Genomic DNA, 26,386 nt, shown 5'->3' on the forward strand with positions numbered 1-26,386 from the left:
AGATGAGTTTTTTTTCTAGCAAAACCATGTTAAACTCTCCCCCCAGCTCCCATACACCCAATACACCAGCCGCCAATGTGTTAAGTTCAAAGAATACCTACTTTTTTTTCTTGGGGTTTAATTGGTCACTTTGTTCAAGATTTTCGTCATGTTGGAAAGAAGGGTTGTCATATCCCTTGCTTGCAGATTCTGTGAAATAAAAAGCAGACTTGTTTTTTACCAAAGCAACCCATCTTTTGTACCAGTTTCTTGCAACTTTCCTTGCAGATTCTTTTGCATTTAAAGCTTAAAGACTAGTTTTTCCTCATATTTTTGGAACAGTCTGGTGAATTTTTCTTGAAACTTCCTTTATCTTCAGTTCGTCTCCTCTACTCCAGAAAAAAGATTCCAGTTCTATTTCCAAGATGGAAACCAACTTCATTTTTACAATTAAAATGTATTTATACAGAATGGCTATCAAAGACTAAAAGCAAGAATCAATTAATTCTGCAAACATCCACATAACTGAATGCAAACAAGGAGAAGCCCTACTGAAATAAGTGGAATTGCTTATAGCAAAGGTTATAATTGCTCTAGGTAACACAGAATAGATGCGAGTTAACTAAAGAATCATGTCTTTACCTGTAATAACCATCTTCATTATTTCTTTGTATTGCAGTAGCTGCCACATGTCCTACATCGTTTGTGCTTGAGGCTTTAGAAATCTACACAAAAGAGGAGTCCTACCCCAGAAAGTTTATGATTCTTAATGCATAAAATGAAATGTAATAAATAAAGAAACTGATAAGCAACCATGGTAGGGGGGCAGCTGTGAATCACGTGGGGAGGAAAGCGCTGCACGCACCAGCCACTCCCAATTTACATTTACCTTAACTGTTGACTCACTATGAATAGAATTTTCCTCATACTGTTTTTAATGTCAGTCAGTGTATAAAGACTGATTTAGACAACCATTTGAAGGCAATAATGTGCTTCCGCCTTAGTGAGCTTTTCTTCGGAGCATTTTCAAGCCCAGGTTAGGACCTACCTAAATAGTTTTATGCATGCAAATGAATTTTGTTCAACTCGGTGGAACGATTCATGCATAAACATTTTCTAGGTGGTGGCTTTAGTTCACTGGCAACTCATTGTGTTAATCTTCTGTAAAGCCACTATCGCAATCAGGAAAGACTTCTAATGCACCTTTAGATTTGGAGCTGTGGAATATATTCCTCAATCACACACACAGCTTTCAGGGCTGTGGCTTACCATCATCGGAGAGGTCCTTTTCTGTGGAATTTGCAAAACGGTCCTTCATTTTTCTCCTTTGTTGTATGTTTATGAGAAAGTCACATTAATCAAAACCTGCATTAAAAAAGCAACAAAACAATTATGAATAGTAAATATTTAAAGAGTTCACATTAAAATATTTTTGGGTTTTTCCATGACTCATTACATTTTGGTATCAACACTGTCCTACTTAAATATAATGACTAAAAAAATACATAACAGCGTGATAAAGAACTACTACTACTACTACTACTACGAACAGTGCCAACTATTACAATGGAACCTAACACAGTAGGCTGTTTTAGTAGTCTTTTATGCTAAATCCCAAGATCATTCATATACAAATTATTGTGGATGATCTGTTATGGAATAGAGGATATCTCTCATTATCCTGTGTTTAATTAAAACTTATTGAGCAGTTGTAACATGATTATTATTGTAACAATAAATACTAAAGGTACACGTACGCATTATGCCATACACCAGCTAAGCCACATCTAGAGGAGGTAAATGACTGATATATCAAGAAGAAAAGCCTAGGGAAGCTTGGAGCATCACGTATACAGGTTAAAAAAAAAAAAACCACCACACATGAATTTGATGTACACTAAAATAATAATGATAACAAAATATATAATCAAGTTGACATAAAAAAAAAATAAAGCATCCTTTTAGATAGATTTCTGGCTCCATTTTTTTCCCTCGTGTTATTTCATCTTACCTTTACAACCCGCGCTGTGCCCATACGCATGGGTCCCTTACGGCCACCCTGGTGGGGCGGTGCGGGGCGCGGTGCGGGGCCCCCGGCCCCTGCGTGGGGGCAAGGGGGGAGCTGCCCGCGCCCCGGCCACGGGCTTTATAGCGGCGGGCGCCGCCTGACCGCCCGCCCTCACGCCGCTCGGGTTTCAGGTGAAGGTCGGTGCCGCAGCCGGGAGCGAGTCGCCGTGGTCGAGGAGTCCGCAAAGAGGTTTCGGTCGGTGATTTCGGCCCGGAGGCTCCTGCCCTCGGCAGCCCCCTCGGAAACAGCCCGGAGACAGCGAGCCGCTCGGCCCCGTTATCAGGGTATCGCTTTCTACCTTTGAGTCTCACCACTGCTAAAACTAGACGAATTTTAGTTTGGAAAACTTTGCTGATAAGCAGACGTGAGGGAGTATTTGATGAAGATACACTTGTCCAGTGAAAAATTCAGGCTTGTGAAAGCTATCTGCAAGGTCACGTCATGTTTGGGGAATTGCTTCACTGCATTTGGTGAATTGCAAGTAATTGTAAACATATGCTGGTGAATTGGAACTAAGAAATGTTACTAAAAGAAGTGTTTTCATTTCCCACTTCTAAATGACATGAAGATCAAAGCTAGCTAAATTCATTATTCTTCTTACAAAAGCTAAGCATTACATTTTGCTCATTTAATTCTCACCTCTTCCCCACAATTTGTGTGGGGTTTTGTTTTGGCAAAAGTAAGACTGTTTCTTGTTTTGGGTTAGCTCAGAGGGTTGTGTAGGTTTTTTTCTCCTCTGAAGAAATCAGGTAAACAAAATAGACTGTCTGTACGACCCCCAAAATAACAGTTCTTCAGCTTCCCCTTCCCCACTGGAATCTGCATTGTTTGCTTCCAGTAATGCCTTTATTAAACACTTTAAAAGTGTTTATGAAAAATAAATTCCTAATTATTTTCCCATCCACTCAGATGCCATTATCATAAAGCCAGGTCCCAGGTAATTAAACTAGTTACTCAGCTGAAGTTATTCTCAAGTAACAAGTTCAGGACTCTTTCTAATTTAAGCTTCCCTTTTCTGTCTTCCCCACAGGATTCAGATTACATTTTACATATTGGTTGTAATGCCCTGAAAGAACCTCAGCAGAAAAGGCATTATTAGTCTTCATCATCTCCTGCCCACTGGGACCCTATATGTTCAGTTTGAATCTAATTCCTACATGTCAGACCTATTACTTTTTAAAGTACTTTATCTTAATCGCATTACCCAGGGTTTATATTAAAGACTCAGCATTAAGCCTGCATAATGCACATTAGTGGCTGTGTTCTCTGTTCTAGAAAATTTACAAAAAGCTTTGGCTTCTGCTGCCATGGAGAATCTGCATTTACAGATTTTTAGCAGAAGAGCCAGAACAGCAAGCTGAAGTACTTCACTGTCCCAGCCCCAAGGTTCACAGCTGTACATAGTTTTTCCTTCACCAAAGGCAACAGTTTTTTTCTTATTCATCTCAATGGGAACAAGAACAACTCCTCACCATATCTCAGTTTTGTTAAAACAGGTGATTAACTGTTATTTTCAGAAGAAACCACAGAATTTTAAACATATGGACATCCCACTTAGAAAGCAAATGCCTGGATTTGATGATAGGCGTGGGGCTGACAGAGCACATAGATTGCAAAGTAGAGGAATAAGGGCAGTATGAACTCAAAAAAACCTCACTTGGATCAGTTTTCAGAGCTCCTAAATACCCACAGATCTTACTTGGGATCACTGGCAGCTAGGGACTGCTTGGTACCTCTGAAACACAGACACTTTCACTTTTCAAAGCTCTGTTATCAGTTATTCACACACAGTAGCAATAAAGTGTTATGATTCAAATCCATTGCCCAACACACTACTTGCACAGTAAGAAAAAGCCTCAGAGTTGCCCTGCATAGAAAAGGCAGTCCAAAAACTGCATGTGAGATGAGCAGGACAAGCAACTGAGAGCACAAAAAAGAGACAGAGGGTGGCAAGAAGAAAGTTGTTTCCCTCTCTCCCCTCTATTCCTTCTTTTGGGAGTGACGTTACTCTATGGACATTAATGAACATCTCCAAAGTGGGGGAAACCAAAACCATAAACAAACAGATTAAACAAGAAAATGAAGAAAAGAGAGTAAGAAATAGTCTCCTAGAAAAAGATCCCTGATCTAACTTACTGAGAAACATAGACTTGTAGTCTAACTACAGTTAGCTACTCTGTGCTTAAATAAAAAAGTAAAGTAGCACAATGTGACACTGTCACAGAAGCAAGTGTTCTGGACTAAGACATGCACATATCAAGCAGAGAAGAGTCCCATCAATAAAAGAAGGGAGATAAGCAACACAAGAAATGGCAGTTTACAGTAATGCCCTCGTAATTTTAGGGCAAGCATTACAACAAAATATCATAAGGTGATTTAGAAGGGAAATGCTATTTCTTTTGCATAACTTTGGAAAATACTCACTGCACCTGAAAAGTATTCTATTCTAAACAGACAATATTCACCCATGCCTTCATGTGCTTGGTTCATCTATCCAAAAGCAATCAGTGACAGGAAAAGTAAAATTAAACACCATCAAGTATCATTAATTAACACTGGCCATAACTGACTTAACTAGAAAAGATATCCACTTTAAAAAACTATTAACTATAAGCACAACATTATTAAAAACAAACAAAAACCCCACCACCCCCCAAAAAAACCCCAAACCCACAAGCTGGAAAAGAGAACTCATTTCCCCAGGAAAGCATTAACACTGAAGAGAATACAATGTATGGTATGCAAAAGTAATAGACACCCAACTTCACTGGAACATGTCCTCAAGATAACAGATACAAAGAAGATGCATTGTATTTTATAAGCATCACAGCTGCTTACTGCTTTTTGACTTCTGCAACAGACCAGAAGAGCACCAACAAGGCACTCACCCTACACCCATAAGCCACACAAGGGGAGTGTGGGCTAGTATTTGAGCCATTACCTTAATCACAGCTGATCACCTACCTTTCCCATGCACCTGGGTTGTAATTAACAGGATGGAGCTATAAAAGACCATTAGCTTTACTTACTGCTCTTCACTATTAGTTGCTTTGTGACTTTTGCATCTTTGTTATACCTGTTTTCAGCTAGAAAAGACCTACCAGAATCAGTGAAAAAGTTCTTTCTCATTTATTTGTCAGAAATCAGACCACAGTGGAACATTGGTGCTGTAGGCTAGCCACCATCAGTTGTAATCAACTGCTGCATTTTTACAGCAGTACAGGGATATACACATTATACTTGAGCTCAACAGTGTTATTATTAATAACCACCAGTAGCAGCTGTAGTCATGGCATGGTACTTGCAGCCTTACTCTGAAAGAGGGTCATATTTTGGTGGGCATAAAAGGAATGGCTCATTATCTTCTTAGTTCCTCACTGAATTTACTAAGTAATTGGTTATGGATGTTGGCCATTTGGGTTATGAATATGGGACTTTATTAATATATCCTACATAGTTAACTTTTGTCAATATAGAAATGAATAGACAGATTCAGCCTAAGCTTAATTAATATCTGGAGGGGGAAGGTAGGGTTTTCTCTATTACTGCCTGTCTGATCCAAGCTGGGCTCTACAAACTGGCAGTACCGAGTACCCACAGGGAATGAAAAGGACTCTCTTGTGGAGCAGCTGTGGGCTTCTGTGTCTTCCAGAGGAGATCGTTTTTTTCCCCATTCTCTGTCACAGTGATCCATGCTAAACCTAGCTGAGACAGTAAAAAATAGCAAGCCCACGGTTTCAGAATACCAGCTGGGGCAGATGCTGTTTACTAAGGTAAGCTTAATTACACCATTGGTTAAGGTAGTCAAAACATTTGGGGATATTAATCACATTTGCAAACTAGAAGTTAAGAAGTTTTCTAGTTTCTTCACAGGGAATAGCAAACTAAAATGTTATAATTCTCCAAATCAAACCCAAGTTTTATGTATACTACTATAGCCTTGGCAACTGGAGAGCTATCAGGGACTTGATGCAAAGGGTGGGGAAAGTCTAGGTAGAGGTGAGTGTTGGAAGAATTAAAAACCAGATGAAGTAAAGAAATATGTCACAACTCTTCTTGAACTTTCTGAGAAAGTCTGAGCTATGTTGCCCAAAAGTCCTAACACTGTAAACAAGCAAAACAATTATTTGTGGTTTTCCTAAAACTGGGGAGCAGGAACATCTCAGATTCTTTTAACTAAGCAGAGTTATATCAAAGGTAGCTATTTAATCATAATTGTTTCTAACCAGAACAACTTGAAAGAATTTATTGAGGCTGAAATGGTTTTACAAGCATACGTTTGCTCAAAGAACAAAGACAAGGAATGCAATTTTTTCTCTCCTATGAAGTTTGCATGTCTGTTTTAGGAGAGACTTAACTGATAAGGATGAAGAATTTGCAGATTTCTCAAGTAATTACTATAATTCTTCTTGCCTTTAAAAAAATATCAGGTCAATATGGTCCATTGCTTTCTGAAAGGGAAGAGAAAATACCTATTTTTTTTTCCTAAGTAATAGAATGATATAAGTAGTAAGATCATAGGAAGCGCAGAAGGCAGTTATTCTGCTGAACCCTTTCTATACATTAAACAGGAAAACTTGATACATTATCAAAATGGTGAGTTAGGCTGATAAAGACCTACAGAGATAATTCACAGGACTGAATGTCAAGATATACACCTATTTCAGACAGGGAAGAAAGAAAAGGAAAGGGAGGAGGAACTGCCTTATGTAAGCAAGTTACTTATTCTAAGGCCTTCCCTTTATCAGGAGAAAGACAAACCAATGTTTTTGGTTTGTCAGACCGGGAATATTAGGAAGATGATGTTTCATTAGTCTGGCTAAAGGAAAAGACTAAAGAAACCATTACATGCCTGGATATCTGTTGGGCAACACGGACAAGAAGGAGGGGGCGGGGGGCAAAGCCCTCTGAAATTCTTGGAAAGTGCTGGGAACAAAATTTTCCTTTAAGAGGTAAGAGAATCAGCTGGAGATGGGCTTTTCTATGTTTTATCCTGAGAAGTATAATGCGATCAAGGAAGAAAAGTTGAATTAAAGTGCTGGTGGAATTATGAAGTTCATGATTCTTTAGAAAAAAAAAAAAGAGAGGAATGACAACATAATAAAGAAAATAAGTGTGAGTATAGGAAGATTATTGCTATTCATTGAAAGGCAGTCTAAGGGCAAAGGGGATAAAAAGAGTTGGCAATTAATATAAACATGTTATGGACTTGTAACACAAATAAGAGGCCATTCTTTCATGCAGAAGCACAAGATACTATCTTTGTGTAGGAATAATCTATCGATAAGTAGAGGTTGGGATTGACTTTGTAGGCTGCTTTTCTGCAGAATAGCATCTAGGATATATGGTGGATGGAAAACTGAACAGAAGCCAACAATGTCAAACTGCTGTGAAAAAAGGCAAAATTCATAAAAGTACAGAAGAGTCATATGCGAAACACATGGAGTAGTGTTTTCTCTGCTTAGCGCTGTTAAGTCCTCAGCTGAAGTGCTGTGTCTAATTTTAGTTATTTCAAGAAAGATGTGGGTGATAGGAATTATGGAAGAAAGCAAAATTAAAGGGGTATAAAAGACATGACCTCTGAGGAAAGACAGATGGAATCAGGTTTTGTGTAGTGGAAAACATGCAATTCAGTTTAGAAAAATATGAGGGACTGTGCAAAAACAATGTAATCCAGTGTCCTCCATATCTTCTGTGGCACTGATTTACAGTAAGAAAGACAAAAAAATAGATATTAGGAAAACGGCTTTAACTCCATGGCTAGTTAAGCACTGTTGGCATCTAGCTTTTTGATTTTTCTTTTCTTCTCTTTTTTTTTTTCAGGTCAAGTCAAGAAATTGTCTACAAGGAAAAGTTTGATGTAGGTGATTTTGCCTTGAGGCTTGGGGAAAGATAATATTGTCTTCCGAGATCCTCATCAGCCCTATTTTCTATTGTGCTGATAAGCATAATGAAGGACAAAATGGAACACAGCTGGTACATCTTGTATTTTGGTTAAAGAGATGAGGTCAGGTATATAAACTGAGTCTGTGGAACAGCTGGCAACAGTTTTGGCAAAGGTTTCTGCCATCTCATTCTGAGATGAATTGGACAAATAGCAGAGCACTTGGAAAAGGTGATGTAGAAGTGAACTCTTAACCTCAGAGGACATGGTGGTTTTCAAGGATGGATTCATAATGTCCTTTTCTGCAGCTTCTTCTAGCCTACGTCTGCCAGGTGCCATCTCAAGCACTGTCAAATGACTTTGCTACCTAGTCCATATCCTGGGGTGGGTTATCAACATGGCATACATATTAATTAACTTCCAGACTTCTTTTTGGAGTGAACCAATTAGTTCACTTTCAGATGAAAGTGAAGTTTGGTTTTGAGCATAGTTTATTCCTGAGTTTGCTCTCAAAAATTGATTTCTATAGGACAGTTTTGGTTCTTTCTATCTTCTGCAGTCCTGGAACATCGTCCTTGTGCCCTCATTTCTGCACACCATCATGCCATATCCTAGAGTATGCAATCCATACCCTTCGCTTTGGACTATAAAAATATCTCTGGGTTTGCTTTCTGTGTAACATCACTGTGACAGCTCAGTACTCATACACAGCACTATGGACTGTTAAAAGACAAGAAGTAATCAGTATGTCTTGAGGTTTTGGGTGCACCACATGAGATCCAAAGGAAACTCAGATTAAGTGGCAGACCACAGAAATGTGGCCAATCCATTGCAGAGAGGGTAGTTCTGAATAAAGTGGATAAAAGCCGTTGAAATCATGAAGGCCATGGAACTCTTCAGGAGTTATTTTTAGCAGTGTAGATGTAACTACTGATAGTTTGTTCACTGGTGGGATTTCATAGTATTTTACTAACATAACCCTGGGGTGAATGAAGTTGTGTGGGTAGAAACTGTATATTGTCTTTGTGAAAGATCTTATTCAAGGAGTCAGTCCCATCTCACATCAAAAAGCTAGGTGATGGTGAATTATCAACAGTTCGCATATGAAAATGTGAAGAAAATATCAGATGTCTTTACTACAAAGGTAGCACCAGCCACCCTTTCTTTGACCTGAACAACATTTTGGATGTGCTGTGCAGGGCTGGACAAGGCGCGGGCAACATAGAGGATATCAGTTCATCTGTTCTTTAGTCCCAGACTCTCAGAGGCAATTTAAAAAATGACAATTACTTTCCCTTAAATATTTGTATTTCTCAATACCATGTTAAATCTTGAGGGCAAGGACCCCTCTCTTTTGCTCTAGCCTCTCCCCCTCCAGTAATCTAGCAGTTTGTAGATTTTGTTTATATTCATATATAAATATAGTATTTAAATAACATGACTGAATCAAACAGGTGTTACTCATACAGGTAGCATGTGTTTACTACTGAATCATGTTCTGATTAATTGTTCATATGCTCCCAAGAGTTGGCAAATGCGGTCCTTTTCATCTAAAGGACTCAGTGTAAACATCCCTGCTCACCGAGCATGCACTTCGACTCTCACTAGCACATCACTGAGTGTTTCCCTTGCCAGGACAGACGACAGTTAAAATGGAATGGGTTGTTTTTGGCAAGATGTGTGTGGACAGTGACCTTCCACTGATACTATTTAATCTAGGAAGAGAAAAGTTTAAAAAACAGAGGCAGAAGATAAGTGTTTGAAGATACATGCAAAGCATTTAACCCTAACTAAAATAAAACTCTTAAGCAGACAAATAAAAACGGGGTGCCTATTTAAATAACATATATGGATATCTCCTGACTGATGGAGAAGGTGGCAGTATCAGGACTGGGCTGGAGGTGATGCCATGTTGTTCGGGAGCACGGTTGTTCCTAAATCACCAGCTAGAACACCCTCCCTCCCAGTGCTCTGCATCATAGTTCTCCTCTTCTGAGAGCTGCAGCACCTGCCTCCATTCCCCTCACTCCAAAACTACGTTTTTCCTTTGTTTAGAAGTTCCCAACCCTTTTTCCATGCCTTGAGTGTCAAAAATCCTAGCTGTCCCCTAACGTTACACCTCATGGTCACCTCCAAGTTATATGGTCCCTGAGGGCACAAATGGGAAAAAGCATCCTAGGATTAATGAGGTCTTAATCTTGGGTCATGGCAGCTGATTTCTGAAGGTAGCTGCCTTGTACTACTTGTGCACAAACTACATTTGATCACTAGAATAAATTATCCTCTTTGTAAACCTGGCTTAAATCTCTCTGGTTAGAGAAGATGTTACTTCTGCTCATAAAGTTGCATTATGTGGTCATAATATTGTTTTCCCTTGGGGTAGCTGTTTGGTTTTTGTTTCAGGGTTTTTTTTGGGGGGGGGAGGGGTTGGTGGGTTTTTTTGTTTGTTTGTTTGTTTGTTTTTTCCCTGTGATAGCCCATTCACACATACTTGTCCATATTCTCTTCCGAGGAAAAATCCTACCACAGCAGTAGGATTTCCGCCAACTGGTGGTTCCTGCGTCTCAGACTGCTGTGTCCATGGTGGCCAGTCCTGATGCTGGCTTCCACAGCACCGAGTTCTGGTTTGGAGGGACAAGACTGCCTGACAGTGCTGAGGGGAGGAACAATGTATTACACCTGGCTGATGCATAGATAGCTTGCAATGAGAGGCAGAGCAAGAATTCCATGTCCCAAAGCTGACTTAGTCAAATGCCAGTGCTTAAAAAGAAGATGCTGGCATCTTCCAAAAATCCTCCCCTTTTGAGTGCCATGTGGTACGCTCTCAGTTATCACTACTATCTCCTTTTTCTACTTCTTCCTCCTTCCACTTGAGGAGTAACAGTATTCACTGGCCTTAGTTATCTGCATACGCTGCAGACTGGGATCTAAAACTGCCTCCTTTCGCCCTCTGTTCCCAACCCAGTCCTTCAGCTGACAGGTGAGCAGAGTTCAGGAGCACGTTTTCTCCAGTGTGATCTGTAAGAATTTATGCTCACAAGAGTGAAGGAGACCCTTCACATGGACCGGAGAGTGCTCAGGCAGCTAAGGGGGCTAGTGAGATACAGATCCTGGTTTTTATCCTATTGATGTAAACCCTAGACCAGGACTGTCTGTACTGTTTTCATGCAGCGTTGAACTTTTAGCTCTGTGTTTGCAATATTAAACTAGTTATGTAAGTTTACATTTCTGTATGCATCACTGCACAGTCGTGCCTAGGCTTTCACCAAACTTTCCTTCTGTTGTACTACTTTCTAATCAGATTACAAGAACTCTAATGAACTTCTGGTTGGGTCTAAATTAACATGGGCGTCAGAAAGGTCTGATGAAGGATATTTCCTTTTAAGGAGGAGTTGGTGCTTCCAAGGTATGCGCAAGAACATACCTGAATAGCTCTTAAAGATTCAGGAAACGATTAGGCTTTTCTAGTTAGCAACAGCCTGCCAAAAAAGATCAGACTGTCAGAGATTGGCTTTCAAAATATATTGATCTTCCTCTGTGTGCCTGTGATTATGAAAGAAAGGGTAGGAACACTGAAAAATTCTTCTTTATTCTTTTCAAAAGGATGTCAAATTATCTCTGCTATACTACCAAGATCTATTTGAAGCTCCTGAATGGTCTCATGATTGTCTAATGGATGACTTAGTACAGGAATGAATTTAGGTAGCACATCAGTTAATTAACTGGCCCATAAGATAACTTATGTTCAGAGAAGCAATACTTAATTTTAAGGGATTTTTAGCTACATTGCAGAATGATAGTAAAATAGACATTCTAAAAAGTAACTATTTGGGATCACTTTCACCAAAAGTAAACTCAAAGAAAAAGAAGAAAATCGGTTTTTAAATGGTCGTTACTCAAATATTACTTTGATTTATTAATGGCTACAAATTTATTTAGTCAATGAAAAAGGAGAAAAAGCCTTTTTTCCTCCTGTTAATCCTTGTAACAGTCTGTGTCATTCACTAGGACCTAGTTGTACTATTCTGATGAACTGATACTTATGGAAATAATTAGAAGATCCCAGCTGCACTGCTCATTATTAAATATCCTTGAAGTCCATACGCACTGTGTGTTTCCCTTTTTGATGTAATTCAAAAAAGCTTTTAATGAATTACAAGTAAATTCATACCATATGTCCAAGAGAACAATCAGGAGGAGATTTCAGACAGTATCGTTGTGAATACATTGGATTTTTTTTTTACTCTGTTTATATTGGATGCTATTCTATAACCAATAAGAAGACACTATGTGAACATTTATAATTCACTTTTATACCTCCAACCCCTTTGTATTTTGTAATGCTGTGGAATAGCAACATTCTGCAACATTTCTCTACCTATAAACCTACTAAAAATGAATCTAGGCTCAGAACCCAGTTAGTTCTCCTGAGAGCTGGGAGATTTATTTATTTTTTAATCAAGAAAGCTATTATTGTCTGTCTTCCAGCCCCAGACCCCAGCATGAGTTTATGATGGCTTCAACCAGCGTCCAACAGGGAACAATCCCTCCTTCGCCAAAAGCACATAAAAGTCCAGCCATGGAACAGGTCAAAGCCAAGATTTACTGAAGTGCTAAAAATGATCGAGAGGGAGGCAGAGAAACCCTTCTCCACCAGCAGCTCAGAACACTGTGGGACGCACAACATTTAAATTCCTGCTCTGCTGGATGTGGGTCACGGGTCTGTCTCTGAGTCTCCCAGAGGAAAAGGGTGCCCCGGTACCAGGACACAAGCCCGATGCAGTGGTAGAGAGGAGACGCAGTTGTGCTGGTGGGACGTCCAATAGCTGGCAGGGCACTTTGAGTCTTGCTTTTGGTCCAATTAATGCTGAGTTATGCACACAGCATGAAGTGGAGTTTAGACACCTGGTGATTAGCAAATTCTCCTTGCTAGTGAGGGAGGATTAAAATTCTCTTTGGAAAATTACGTGACTGCACTTGGCTCTTCTTCAGCCTACACTGGGAATGGGATTCAGCTGACAGATTCAGATATCTACATTTATATAACTACTTGACATATGAACTATATGTCCAAATTCCCATTATGGCCAACACGAGCTTACTCAATAATGTAGATATCTACTTCAAGGTGAGCTGACCAGATCTCTGCACTCTGTACTTGCTTTATAGGCTAGATCTCCACTGGCAGTAATGGAAGCCGGACACATTCTTTACAAGCAGACATCGAAAATGATGTGTCTGAATGTGGGAACTGTATGCCAGCTTGAATGTAAGGGGTACATCATGACATTTTTGCAAATGTCAACCCATTTTTTTCCCAAGTGAAAGCCTGTAAAGAAGATGGTTCAGGATGATAAAAACTTTCAGTAAGCATGTTATTTGTTTAAATAAACAAAATACAGAATCTATTCAGCTCTAATATCCTCTTGAAATGTTGCACTGGAGGAATCACAGTCGTCTTAGTTGACATTCTCATGGAGACCAAAAAATAAGGTTGAGTTTAGGATAACTGTGCTTCTTGCTGTCTGAGACTCTGTACATAAGCCTCACTCTCAAAGAAGACCATCTGACTTAGTTGAACTTTGCATTAGAAAAAGCTGTGCTTGTGGTTCTTTCCTTCTGATGATTTTCATTTCACATGTCAACATGTGTTTTGAAAATATTGTAAGAGTTTACAGTAATCAACAGCCCTGAAGAACTTGGTAAACATTATGGACTTGCATTTAGTGATTTGAGTATTTATGTGCAGAAAAGTCATGTAGCTTGTTGTGTCAATGCTCACACACATGAAAAGAGACTAGCTAAAATCCACAGATTTTAAACCATATGTATCAATTTCTCCTTCTTTGATGGTCTGTTTTATGTAAAGCTAGGAATGTTACTGTGTTGGATAAAATTCGCTGTTACTGATATCCTCATTAAAATGTCTTCACTGAAGAAGAAAGACTGCAGTATCATGGGCAATACTTATCCTACTCATTAAGGCACATTTAATACAAGAAAATAAAATAATGAAATTTATCTACACTAATGTAGCATAATATTGCCACCGTAAGTGGCAAGGAAGAGTTACAATTTGAGTAGAGAGTCAAGGAGAGACGTATACCTTGTTTTCCTTTGTTTTATTTTGAAGTATCACAGTGACAGTGGAAAGGATATATTATAATTTCAAAATTCCATATAGATGAATATTAGGAGTGAGAAACTGTAAAGTATTTCTTAAATGCTGCTGTCATGACAGCCTCAATATTTCTACGGTGTTGAATAGAGCTCAGGTTATTTCCTGGTGGTTGTCACCTCCACGAAGAAGGAATCTCTTCCCAGGGATTTCAGTAGGAAGAGCACCTTGCACTGAGCGGAGTATTCAGGGAAGTTTTCAAAATGTATTTATAATTATTTTGTGGGCAAATTAATTTTTATATAGCTAGAAAAATGCAATGGCTTTTCATATATAATTTTATTAAACAAGATTCTCCAAATGGCTAGGTTATTTTTATACTCTTCAAAATACTACACTCCAAAAGCTTTCCTAAATATATTGTGAAATAAAGGTTCAAAGTAGCTTTGTTAAGACAGTATTTGAAACTTTAAGTACTGATGAAACACGAACATGGAAATTAAGGAGTGTTATCGTATTATGAGCAGCTGCTTTTATGTGCACAACCTGAATTAAACTAGGCTGAAGTTCTTCCACCAGAAGCTAGAGGGTTTATAGGAGAGGTAAATCAGACACTGAAGTGATTGATTCAACCTTGATTCAAGGAAGTGAATGTGGAGAATTAAACTGATACTCCACACAAAACCTTTCTTATGTTATATCCCTTATTCCTGTTAATATATCACTCCCCTGGGCTTATAATCACAACTTTGCTCTGAATCATTTAGAAAACAATTGGTAGAGATGACATGATCTAGAAAGTTAGGATTTGTTTGCTTTTTTAGCTCTCTTACGACTAACTTGCATGATCTTAGGCAACTAATTTTATCCGTTCATTTACTGAAAAAAAAAAAAGAGGATTTTATTGAAGTTATTAAATATTTATCTATTTATGAAAAGGAATTTATGAAATACACCTTTCCTGATCCACAGAAGTGCTGTGAGAGTGCAAAGAAAGCCTGAAGTGCCTGGCTTGTACAGACAGAAAAGTCAGATGTGTACCTGATACTGAACAGGTTATGAGGGTTTGAAGCACAGTCGCTCTAACGGCTACAAAACCATAGGCAGGAAATGCAAAAGAACCCCTTCACCAACCAAAAAGGAGAAAACTAAGAAGTGGAAGAGCTACCATTGCATTTTATGAAAAAGTCACCTTCCCTCCTTCATTTGCTCTCCCTATGTTGAACGAATTATTTAAAAGAGAGAAAAATACCTCAGTAGCTGAAGCCAGCACTGCAGCACTGTTTCTTACCTCAGCAACAGCCCTGCCATGAGAGTAAAACTGTAAGGAAACACCAGTGGAAACACTGTAAGAAAAAACTGAGCAAGTTGGTCAACCATCAGTATGCAGGGACACGTGCGTGTACGAACATGCTCAGCCTGACTTTGCAGCAGCCAGCATTTGCAGCCTGGCCTTTAGCTGAAACGTGATAAAAATTTGAAGGGCAATCTAATTAAAAAACTTGAAACACTGCACTGAGGTCATTCCCGTTTACCTCCCACTATAAAAGACGTGCTGTCTGTTGCACGCTATATAGCCATAAACAACCCTATAGAAAGGCACTGTGGCAACCAGGACATCTCCTGCTCTAATTCCCGGGGCTATTCTTTCTCCCCTCTCTCCTCAACCTCAAATAACTCCTCCTTTCTGCCACCAGCCTTCCTGGGCAGCTACTGGCAAGGCTGAGCTGCGCTTGTCCCTGCCTCGTGCCTCTCAAAGGTCACCACGGACAGGTGCCCTTGCTGCTGCTCTGCATGCCACCAGCGAGGAAAGGCAGCCGGAGACACAATCTTTGCTCTGAAAGAACTTGCAGAACAAGCTGAAAAATCTCTGGGCATCAAAGGAAAATCCAGATGTTTCCCTCCCCTCTCTGATCATGCTCGGTATTCACCCATTATCCCCTCACAGCGGAAACAACTTTATTCTTGGAGCTGGTATTACTTAACACTTAAAATTAGTAATATCTTGAGTTTTGATAATGACTGTCATCTGAGACTAAAGATGTTTTGCAAGCATTACATTATTGGCTGTAAAGTAAACCTAGCCAAGACATACTGAGCTCTAGCAGTGAGCTCCAGCTGCAAAATCAAGGAAAAAGATCTGGAAAGTGATGGTAAAAATATAATTTGAAATAGACAAGTGAAATTTTGGGATATGAAGTGTCCATCTCACCACAAGACCCTTGAGGGTTATGAGCTGGTGTGGGATATGCAGATGGGATATATTTGGTGACTGGTTTGACCCATGTTTAGTCTGAACTTTGCTACTAAATCTCATCTCCATTTAATGCGACGGTTATCAGAATCAAATTGCACTTAAAACATTTTATAACAAATTACTAGCAAATAGACTGGAAGTTTATACAGTGGCAGGCAGATAACTGGGTATAACCAGTAACAGAGAGAGATAAAATGCCTTCCTCCACCAAAGGGGCGGTGAATAGGCAGGGGGAGCACTGCTGATTTGTGTGACGAGTCAAAAAATGCTAAAATAAAAACCTTTCCTGTTTCTTTTTATCATTTAGAATTTGCAGTTTTTATGCAAGAGGCATAGTACCCTCACACCTGCATTCGGTTATTGTTATTCTCTCCCCTGCAGACTCGCACGGAGCAGGAACTTCCCTTGAGCCAGAGAGAAAACTTTAAGTCAGGTTTCTTAACTGCCTTATCTGTTTTACAACTCCCTTACAAAACGCACTATCGCTGCTTATCAGAGCATGGTTCATGTTTAATATTTTCAAGAGATAAAAAGGTTACGAACCAGGAACCTGCTCCTGACATTCATACAAGGTGACAGAAGCAGGGAGTGGGGTTAATTTCAGTTTACCTTTCAGTACAGGAATCTGCCTTTTGCCATGCACATTATACCGTAACGAACAGTCATAGCAAGACGCTGTGATGAGTAGGACGCATCCCTTTCTAATGTTAACTATTTAATCCAAACAAACATCACCAGCAGAGGGGCTAGGCAAACTGCACAGCTGCTTAGCTGTGCAGAAGATAAAAGAGTTGCCCTGGTGCACAAGATCAATATTTAGAAGCTGATCGTTACTGGGTACAGCTCAGCAGATCTTATATTTTACCAGGTTGATGTGTATCAACAGACAGAGAACTCAGACAACAATCTTCACATTGCGATGGATTTTGCTGTATTGTAAATTAGCTCAGGGGAAGTCCACTTACGGTCCTGTAAGCAGAACAGAGTCTATAACATCACAACAAGGTGATGTGAGGATGTAAAAGGTGACAAAAGGATGTAAAAAAATTCAGAGGTATCAGTTTGTCTATGTCTAATTTGCTTGTTATTTCCAATGTCTGGGTTGGCAGGATCTGACTTGTAAGACTACTGTAAGATTGACCTTAGTGTCAAAAGAACTTTAAAATAACAGGGTTTATAGACAGAGGATTTCTGAAATGCAATCCACTTCCTGAAAAATCAAATATCAACAGAGGTAAATTTATTAGATTTACCTGGTAGATGTTTGATGTTTTCATAATACTTCCAGGAGTCACTGAGATCTCCTTTATTCAATTTTATGTATATTTTAATTATTCCATTATATATATTTCAATTCTCTCTTCAGAGGCATGCAAGAGCCAATCCTTTAATATTTGATTTTTATAGAGTGTGTAATAATGAAAGGCCTAAAGAAGAGGAAGACAACTGAAGGCTGTGACAGGGTTTGCACAGGTCTCGCAGCCAAACATTTGTTAGAACCAGTTTTTACTCTGAGTTTACATGAACTCTGAATACAGCAAATTCTTTGGAAAAGGGAAAGCAGAATAAAATACAACATATTTCTAAAACTAATGACTTTTCTTGATTAGACCACTGATTTCTTATGTGAGGAAGCTGTGTTAATTCCAGAGTACCTGCCATTCCTTTGAGCACTTGCACACTACATGGAGAAATGTGAGTCAAACTGAAGCAGGTGCAGATTTGCACAAGTATTGCGAAGCAATAACTGGCCAAGGAAAGGGGATGATTATGAGGCTTTGTCAGAAGAAAATAAGTTTAATGTGAAGTGAAAATTTTCTCCAGGATCTGTTTTGCTTTGTGGAGGCAGCTTTTCCCCAAAAGTATTCATTCTCCTGCCCTAAACACGACTGGATTGCAAGTTGACTTTACGTCATGCAAAGTTTGGATGAATCTTTCCCTGCTGGTCAGAAACTTTCCCATGCTTCAAGATCCTTTTCCAGGATGATCTTTAGGCTCCAAAGCAAAATCCTTATGGATGACTGTGGCTTTAGCTATAACTTGTAGCTGTAGTTATTGGAGGCACTGTGACAGATCTAAACACAAGTGCTGCTTAGAAGTAAGTGCTACTTAGAAATTCAATCAGCTTCTGATCCAGCTTACTGGACTAATGGAGGTGGCCTTGATATGTAAATGGAAAAGAAAAGTCAGGCTTTTTAGCTAATCTTGAAACTTATGTATTTGTCTTTAAGTAGAGCAGGACTGTATGCCTTTTTCTCTCCCACACATGTAGTTTGTTTGATTTTTGTCCATAAGCTGTTATCGGTAATTGACATTAGTATATTTATCAGTTTCAGTATATCAACCAAAAATAATAAAATACTCATTTACCCTTGGGAAAACAAAGCAGAACCATTCCTATAAAGCATTAAAACATGGTTTGCTCCATTTACTGTGTGCAGTTCCTGTCTCGTGGAACATTTGTTTCTTAGCATTTCATGCCCTGCTTGGCAGGTTAATCACGAGACCTCACTGGCACTGCAAAAATCATAGGGCTTTCTAATTTCATATTTATTATATTTTCAATACCTGAAAGAAGATAAAAACCATGGAAATCAGACTCCACTGTGTAAGTCACGTGAAGTGGAGGTGGCCAATTCAGAGAACTTGCAGATGCACTGCACGCTTTCAGGAAACTAATAAAAAACCTTCATAGCCAAGGAAGGAAATAAAACCCCAACCTTGAACAAATCAAAACCAATGACCCAGAAATGTTAAAGCAGACAGTGCTTTTCCTGAAAGTTAACTATTCACTGATGTGCTGGTTTTGGCTGGGATAGAGTTAATTTTCTCCACAGTAGCTGGTATGGGGCTATGTTTTGGATTTGTGCTGGAAACAGTGCTGATAACACAGGGATGTTTCAGCTACTGCTGAGCAGCGCTCACACAGAGCCAAGGCCTCTTCTGCTTCTCACACCACCCCACCAGCCAGTGGGCTGGGGGTGCACAAGGAGTTGGGAGGGGACACAGCCGGGACAGCTGACCCCAGCTGACCAAAGGGATATCCCACACCATATGATGTCATGCTCAGCATACAAAGCTGGGGGAAGGAGGGAGGGGGAGACATTCAGAGTGATGGCGTTTGTCTTCCCAAGTAACCATTACGTGTGCTGGAGCCCTGCTTTCCTGGAGATGGCTGAACACCTGCCTGCCCATGGGAAGTGGGGAATGAATTCCTTGCTTTACTTTGCTTGTGTGCGCGGCTTTTGCTTTACCTGTTAAACTGTCTTTATCTCAACCCAGGAATTTTCTCACTTTTACCCTTCTGATTCTCTCACCCATCCCACCGTAGGGGGGAGTGAGCGAGCGGCTGTGTGCGGCTTAGTGGCCGGCTGGGATTAAACCATGACAACTGCTGTTACCTTCACTGAAATACTGATTTCTTTCTGGTGCACCATTCAGCTGTCAGATGATGGAACTGGATGACATAAAAGAATGTATTTGGGTTTATTCCAAACTCAGTATCCAGCATTTTTGGAGGTTTGCTCAAGTTGGCTCTCTTCTTAGCAAAGTGTATTTTTCTTATCTGCTTATCTCAAAATTGAAGGACCCAGTTGGGACTGCAAGTAAAAGAGCCAAAATGCTGTCGGAAAAAGTAATGCTTATAGTATTTCTAAATCACAGAGTGCAGTTAAATCTCTAGAGGAAGATTGCTTTGGAAAAGTATAGCCTCCATTTGCAACCTAAAGAAGTCCAGTTAGAAGTGCTTTCCAGCTTGTTCATGGTACAATTCCATAATTATATTATTTAGGAAAGATTTTTCTTTATGCTGACATCATTTGAAGTGGAAGAGAAAAATATAGAGTATTTGAAAGAACAAAAAAGGGTCTTCCTTCATAATTTAAATGATCCAAGCCTATATAGTCACAGCTGGCCTTCTACTTACTTATTTCTGAGATGAAGAGAAAGCCAACCCCACAAAAGCTGGTCCAGGAAGCACCTCACTGAAAGCACCTGGGTAGCTCAGTCATACAATTGCATCCAAATCACCACAGGAACAATTTTTAAATTGCTTCAAAGTAACAAATTCCATGGCATTTTACATTTCAGCCAAATACCAATGTGTCCTACATTACTGGAGCAAAATTGTTGAACCCACTTGCACCTGCAGAGTGGTCCAGCTGACAGCAGTAGGGATATTAAAGGACACTCTATGTGATTAATGAAAGAGGCTGAGGTAATTACTGTGGAAACTATTCTGTTAGGCGATGAGCATATATGAAAATGTCTTAAGCACTTTGTCATGTCTGGACTGATGCTTCTGTAAAATGATTTTTTGGGCTTTTTTCTTTTTTATTTAAAGGGAGACCACATAATCCAACAAGCATATAGGGAGCTAGTGCCAGGAAGAGGTGGGCGTTACAGCTGAAGGGAAGAGGAGAGGAGCACGGCTGGCATGCGGAGAGCTGCGTAGCCTCAAGGGCAGCGGCAGCTGGTCAATGTGGCAGCTGCGTTGCGGCTGCCTTTTCATATAAGTAGTCTTGTCAAGTTATGCATTTCCCGTTGCAGGCAGAGGATACTTGGGATGCTTTACCTCAGTTTGTGTAGCTTGAGCTGTTCCAAATACCCACTTCATAAATTTTTCATTACATTTTTTAAAGCTCATTAAAATTACCAAAATATATTAGAAATACTACGATTTGATGGCTTTCATACCTTGCTCAGCTTGAGATAATATTTATTCCATGCTATCGGATCTAATACAGCTATTCGTTCTAATATCGGATCTAATGAGGAAACAAAAGTACAGGCTGCATTGAATTAGTCATTAAAGTATGGAAAAATTTAGAGAAAGAAACTATCATTTGGTCAAATCAGTTTGTCTAGTACCAACTGGAAGGCCTCTGAGGGATCTCCAGAAATAAAGGGGGAAAAAGAAGGTTTGCCTTAATAGAAGGTTTATAGTTTCATGTTGGGTTAAGAACTCCAGATGTGCAGATTAAGTATTATGTAAAACCCAGAATTAACTAGTTTTTGACTCGACTTGGGGCTGTAAAAATTGATCAAGTAAGTCACTGAAAAAGCATACAGAGTATATACTGAAATAGCCAGGCTGCCTAGCTTTTGTTGGATGAGTAAAATGGAAAAAAAAAAGTGGAAGCTCTAAGAGGGGAAAATTGTCCAGCCCACATATTGGGAAAAAAGTCCAAACTTTTCTTCTCCCCCCAAAAAATATTTTTTCATCTTCTGGGTTGTTTTGACAAAGGAATATAAATTTGATTTGGCCTCAAACCCCAGTTATTTCCCCAAACCTGTTATTGTACTTTATTCAAATGAAAAGGAGAAAAATTCCATCATTGGGGTTCTTTCCAAAATAACTTATCACCAATTTATTCACTAATTGTGGAGAGCAAGGCTGAGAGTCAATTCATTGTTGAATAAGGCACTTGGTGAGGAAGAAGAACTCTTCACAAAAACAGATTTTTTTTCAAGTCCCCATTGACTAACAGCTTCTGGATGGTGAACTTTTGTAAACGTCCCCTTATACTTGGGAGCAGACACATTTGTAAACACTGTCACTGGTACCTGCACGTGCATTTTGTACAAGCACAGCAGACTGTACTGTGCAGTACAAATGGCTGTATTTTTCTTTAGAGGTCATAAATTCAGTGTCAGTGGGGGAGGAGAGGAGGGCTTCTTGCACTGCAGGTCTTCCAGTCCTACAAAACAAACTATTTTCAGCTCTGGAAATATCTGCAATAAGAAGCAGTAATGATGTGGGAATAAGCTCCACATCTGCTTGCATTCAGCATTTAACCCACCCTGAGGCAGGCAGGAACATATCTACACGCTGCCAGCAAAGCCACGTCCCTGCAGCTGACCTTAGACAAGTGCTTGTTCTTTGGTATCCCCATCACAACTTCATCGTTGTCTTGCCTTAATTTCCTTGTTTTCTATCCCTAAAATTAAGCACTTCCTTTTTCTACCCTGTGTTAACAGATTTAAGTCATACAGCTTTGTGTATTGCACCTGACATGAAAACTCTGGATGTTGGTTAGGGCATCTTTGTGCCAATTTAACAGAAATAAAGAAAATACAGTATCGCAGTTCCATTGTCTCAGCAAAAGACAGCTGGATTGCTAAGCAGCAGCGTTCGATCTGGTGCCGCCAGTTCCCAGATCCTGCCAGCAAACACTCAGCAAAAGCCGTTGTTCTAGTTTTTAGAAAGAAATTAAGGCAGCCTGTTAAAAAATAATACAAAAGTAAATGAATAACCAATTTAGCCACCGCAAGTTCCTAAGTCTGTGATTTTATCTCAGAAAAAGCTGGCAATGGTTCTGTGCTCATTTTATTTTACAAAAGGAATTTTGTATTAAAAACTACCTTAGAACTTGCACAGTCAATTTTTGCAGTGAGCAAACTTTCAGCTGAATTTTTTTCTATCTGTTTCTACACATGCATTTTGTGCCGGTGACATGACAGCAACTCCAAGAGATCATAGGCAAACTGAACCCATAATGCTACTCTGCTCTTAAGCTTTGCTCTCCCATCCCAGTGCTGACCTGATGCTCAGGTCTGGCAAATTCCTACAGTAAGGTGAGCTAAAATTTGTATTAACCTTGCTCCTTTGTGCGCTGTTTCTCTTTTTTACTCTGCTGACCTCATCTCAGAAAAACTTCATCTTTTAGCTCTTCATCTTCATGCTGTATCATTCATGGTGATGAATTTTCTCTATGTTGGTACTCTCAGTGTTTTGGACTAACCCAAATTAAAGCGCTTTGGTGATATAAAGTGTACCTACAGAAAAAAGCCTGGTTTCCACATTGCTTTGCCCCTGCCCTGACACAGCCTTAGCCCTGTGATGTTTCTGCGTGTGGTGTGACATTCTCCGTGGGACATGGAGCCTCTATTCCCCACTGGTGATCCAGCTCGCACAGCTGCCACCTGGCTCCCCATGCAGTGGTGTGTGCCAGTGCACATCTGCCCCACAGCTGGGCTCTGCCTGGATGACCACAGAAGCCCTGCTTGCACTTTGCTCATCTCAGGTGGGGACCTTGTTGCGAGTTGTTCCCAAATGGAACAAAGGTATTTCCATAAATCTCTCCCATACGAGCTGTATGAAATGGTAGCAAACTCCCTAAGAACAAAAAAAAAAGTCAAACCCACCAAAATCAATAGTTATTCATCAAATCAACCAAAATCAGGCAGAAGTGAATCATGGCAGCTTTCAACAGGATAATTTTTTTTTAGAAGCCATGAAAACTACAGCAGTGCTGGAGCTACTTTAATCTAAGTTATGCCATGTGCAGTTGTTTTTAACATTGACTGAGGATCATCTCTTCCAATTAGAGTTCATGCCTCTCGTAACCATTTAAATCAGTTACCATATTAGTAACTGCACCTGTAACCAGACAATGTGTGGTTATGACCCATCAGGGTTAGGTATGTACAAAAAACAGACCTTGAGCCAACATGTACACACCAGAGATGGTTGGGACCGAGGAATACTTTTGAGGAAACCACTTTAAAATCTCCTTTGCATGTCATAAGAAGGCCAATGTCAGATGTGGGCAAAAGCCTGCACCTTTCAATGCTATCAATATTTTAATAGTCCACAGCTTGTCTACTTAATTGTTCTGCTTCCTCCCCAAAAGATTAGTGAAGCTGGAGATGTGGAAGAAGACAACAAGTAAATGTGAATTTCTGGAAGCAGCTTCATGAAAAATTAAGGTCAGATACTCCCTTAAGAATTAGGACTATCCTGCAGGTAGTCTGCTTCTCTTCACAGTTATATTATATAAATTAGCAATCACAGCAACAGAAATACTCCTAGGAGAACAGGAATGTTAGAAAGAATCTGGAGAACTGTAGCATAGAATCATAGAATCATAGAATCATAGAATGATTTGGGTTGGAAGGGATCTCAAAGATCATCTAGTTCCAACCCCCCTGCCATGGGCAGGGACACCCTCCACTAGACCAGGTTGCCCAAAGCCCCATCCAACCTGGCCTTGAACACTTCCAGGAACGGGGCATCCACAGCTTCTCTGAGCAACCTGTGTCAGTGCCTCGCCACCCTCACAGTGAAGAATTTCTTTCTAACATCTAATCTAAATCTACCCTCTTTTAGTTTAAACCCATTACCCCTTGTCCTATCACTACACTCCCTGATAAACAGTCCCTCCCCATCTACAAGACTCCGTACCGGTACTGAAAGCAGACAGTAACTGCTGACTGGGTTTGCAATGTATTACTGAAGACTTTTAAAGTAAAACCCTAATTTTTCTAAAAGTGGACATGAATTCCTAAGACAAGAGAGTCTTAGACATGAAAAGTCCACTCGAAAACACCAGGAAAATGATACATGGGATGACAGTACTAAAAAGAAGGAAAAAGTCTGTTTACCGTAGTCTTAGATGGTGAGAAAAGATGAGTGAACACAGGTTACTGAGTAGCTGTAGATCTGGATGTGAACACGAAGCACTGCAGCCAAAAGTAAACCTGTTGCTGAGTTCTGGTAGTTTACTCCTGACGTTGTCTTCCTGTCTGAAGTTTTAGGAATCAGAGTTGCAATTTGTACATGCGCTCATTACTCGTGAGTAATGAGACAGCACAAAAAGAGGTTTGGCATCCTCCCCTGGGTGGTGACTACTCAGGCTGCAAAAGAAATTAATTATTGAGAGCAATTTGTGTCAGGGTGGCTCACAAATACTAATGCTGCAGAAGAATTCATAGCTAGAAGAAGACATCTCTGATGACTGCTTTTGACAGTTTTCCTGACAAACTAGATATCATGGCAATTGCTTTTTATGATAAATGGAAATGACCATTTAACACTGTGCTAATAAATGTGTCCTAAGAAGAGGTCAGGCTTGGCTGTTATCTTCTGCTATAGATAAGCTGTAGATTGGGTAAACATACAGTCTTAAAAACCACGAGCCTGACTCATCATTGTGTTTCTGCTTTTACAGAGCAGACCCTGGAAGATGGCCAGGGCATATCAAAACTATCAGAGATTATCCTGAACTTCAACAAGATTCATGCCTGCACAGCCAAGAGCTCCCTGAGGAGAAGGGACATGGGCAGCCAGGCTTAGGAAGGCAAAAATGAACAGGAAAGGAGTGGAGAGGCCGTGGAAACCCAGCACACGGGAATCTGAATGCAGTGGGATAACTGAAGCCACAGGTACCCCAGTGGGCTGAAAGCTCAGCCCAGTGACTGCTGTCTTGTTTGCAGGTCCAGTCTTTGCACCAACAGGGTGGGTTTACCAGGTGGAGGGTGTTTAGCGTGCCTCCTTCCCCTTCCACCTCCTTATCACCAGGCATGAAATTCATCTAATGATGAATCTAAATGCATCTAATAATGCACAGCCATGAGTGACCACGCCAGCTCAGGACCCCAGTCACAGCTCAGAGCCCATGTCCTCAATGCCAGCGACACCTCAACGTTCATGCTGGTGCCAGCCTGCAGTGGAGGGATCTCTCAGCGTGGGAAGCTGAGGCGCTGCCAGGAGCGGAGGGGATGGATGTTTTTCATCTGACCTGACAGCTACCATGGATGCAGTCAGCTCAAACCTTCTCAAAGTTTGCAGTGTGGCAGGGTGTATTGGGGTCTTGTGGTGAAACGCACTGAGTTTCTGGGGTGTAAGCATCATGTTCCTGTGAAAAGTAGCAAAAGTCTCACCACAGCTGCTCTGAAATCACTGGGGCTTCACCACAGTTAAGGAACTTGGATGAATGAGCTACTCTAGGACAGAGGACTAAGGTTTGGAAAACCACCAAATGTCACTGAGGGACTAGCTTTGAATTTCTTCTGGTTGATAGATACTATGGGGAAGTTTTGAAAACTCCTTATATGCCTTTGAAAAACTCTCCCTCACCAAGTGTAATGCTCAGAAGTTCATGCAAATTGGAAAGCTACTGTAACAGCCTCTGAGAGGAAGACTTGCTCTGGCTAATGATCATGGCCTTATCTCCTTCCTGCTCAGATTTGACTCAAAAAGCTGTGCTAACTCCCCTAGCAATATGGTGAGAGTGGAGAAATGTCCCTACCAGCACTTCTCTTCATTTGGCTCATTATTAACTACATGGCAAGAATATT

At 40.2% G+C, this 26,386-nt stretch overlaps 1 protein-coding gene across 10 annotated transcripts in view; it reads right to left on the bottom strand.

Annotated features, from left to right (window-relative positions):
* The window catches only part of ABCB5 (ATP binding cassette subfamily B member 5), a 78,514-nt gene extending 53,670 nt beyond the window's left edge, over positions 1 to 24,844 (bottom strand). For 8 of the 10 annotated variants that reach the window (XR_008575783.1, XR_008575786.1, XR_008575785.1 and 5 more), the window contains exons 1-3: positions 1,991 to 2,124; positions 1,249 to 1,344; positions 102 to 189 (exon numbers count right to left, since the gene is read on the bottom strand). Coding sequence is in view for 5 of the 10 variants with exons in the window: in XM_054815934.1 (XP_054671909.1) it covers positions 102 to 189; positions 1,249 to 1,297 (137 nt within the window). In the remaining 5 variants the exon portion in view is untranslated. Of the gene's footprint in view, positions 1 to 101; positions 190 to 621; positions 723 to 1,248; positions 1,345 to 1,990; positions 2,125 to 24,691 lie in introns of those variants that run through there. The other 2 variants (XM_054815932.1, XM_054815930.1) reach the window with 2 other exon arrangements.
* Positions 24,845 to 26,386: the final 1,542 nt, after the last annotated feature.

This window comes from Grus americana, chromosome 2 (assembly GCF_028858705.1).
Source record: "Grus americana isolate bGruAme1 chromosome 2, bGruAme1.mat, whole genome shotgun sequence".
NCBI lineage: Eukaryota > Metazoa > Chordata > Aves > Gruiformes > Gruidae > Grus > Grus americana.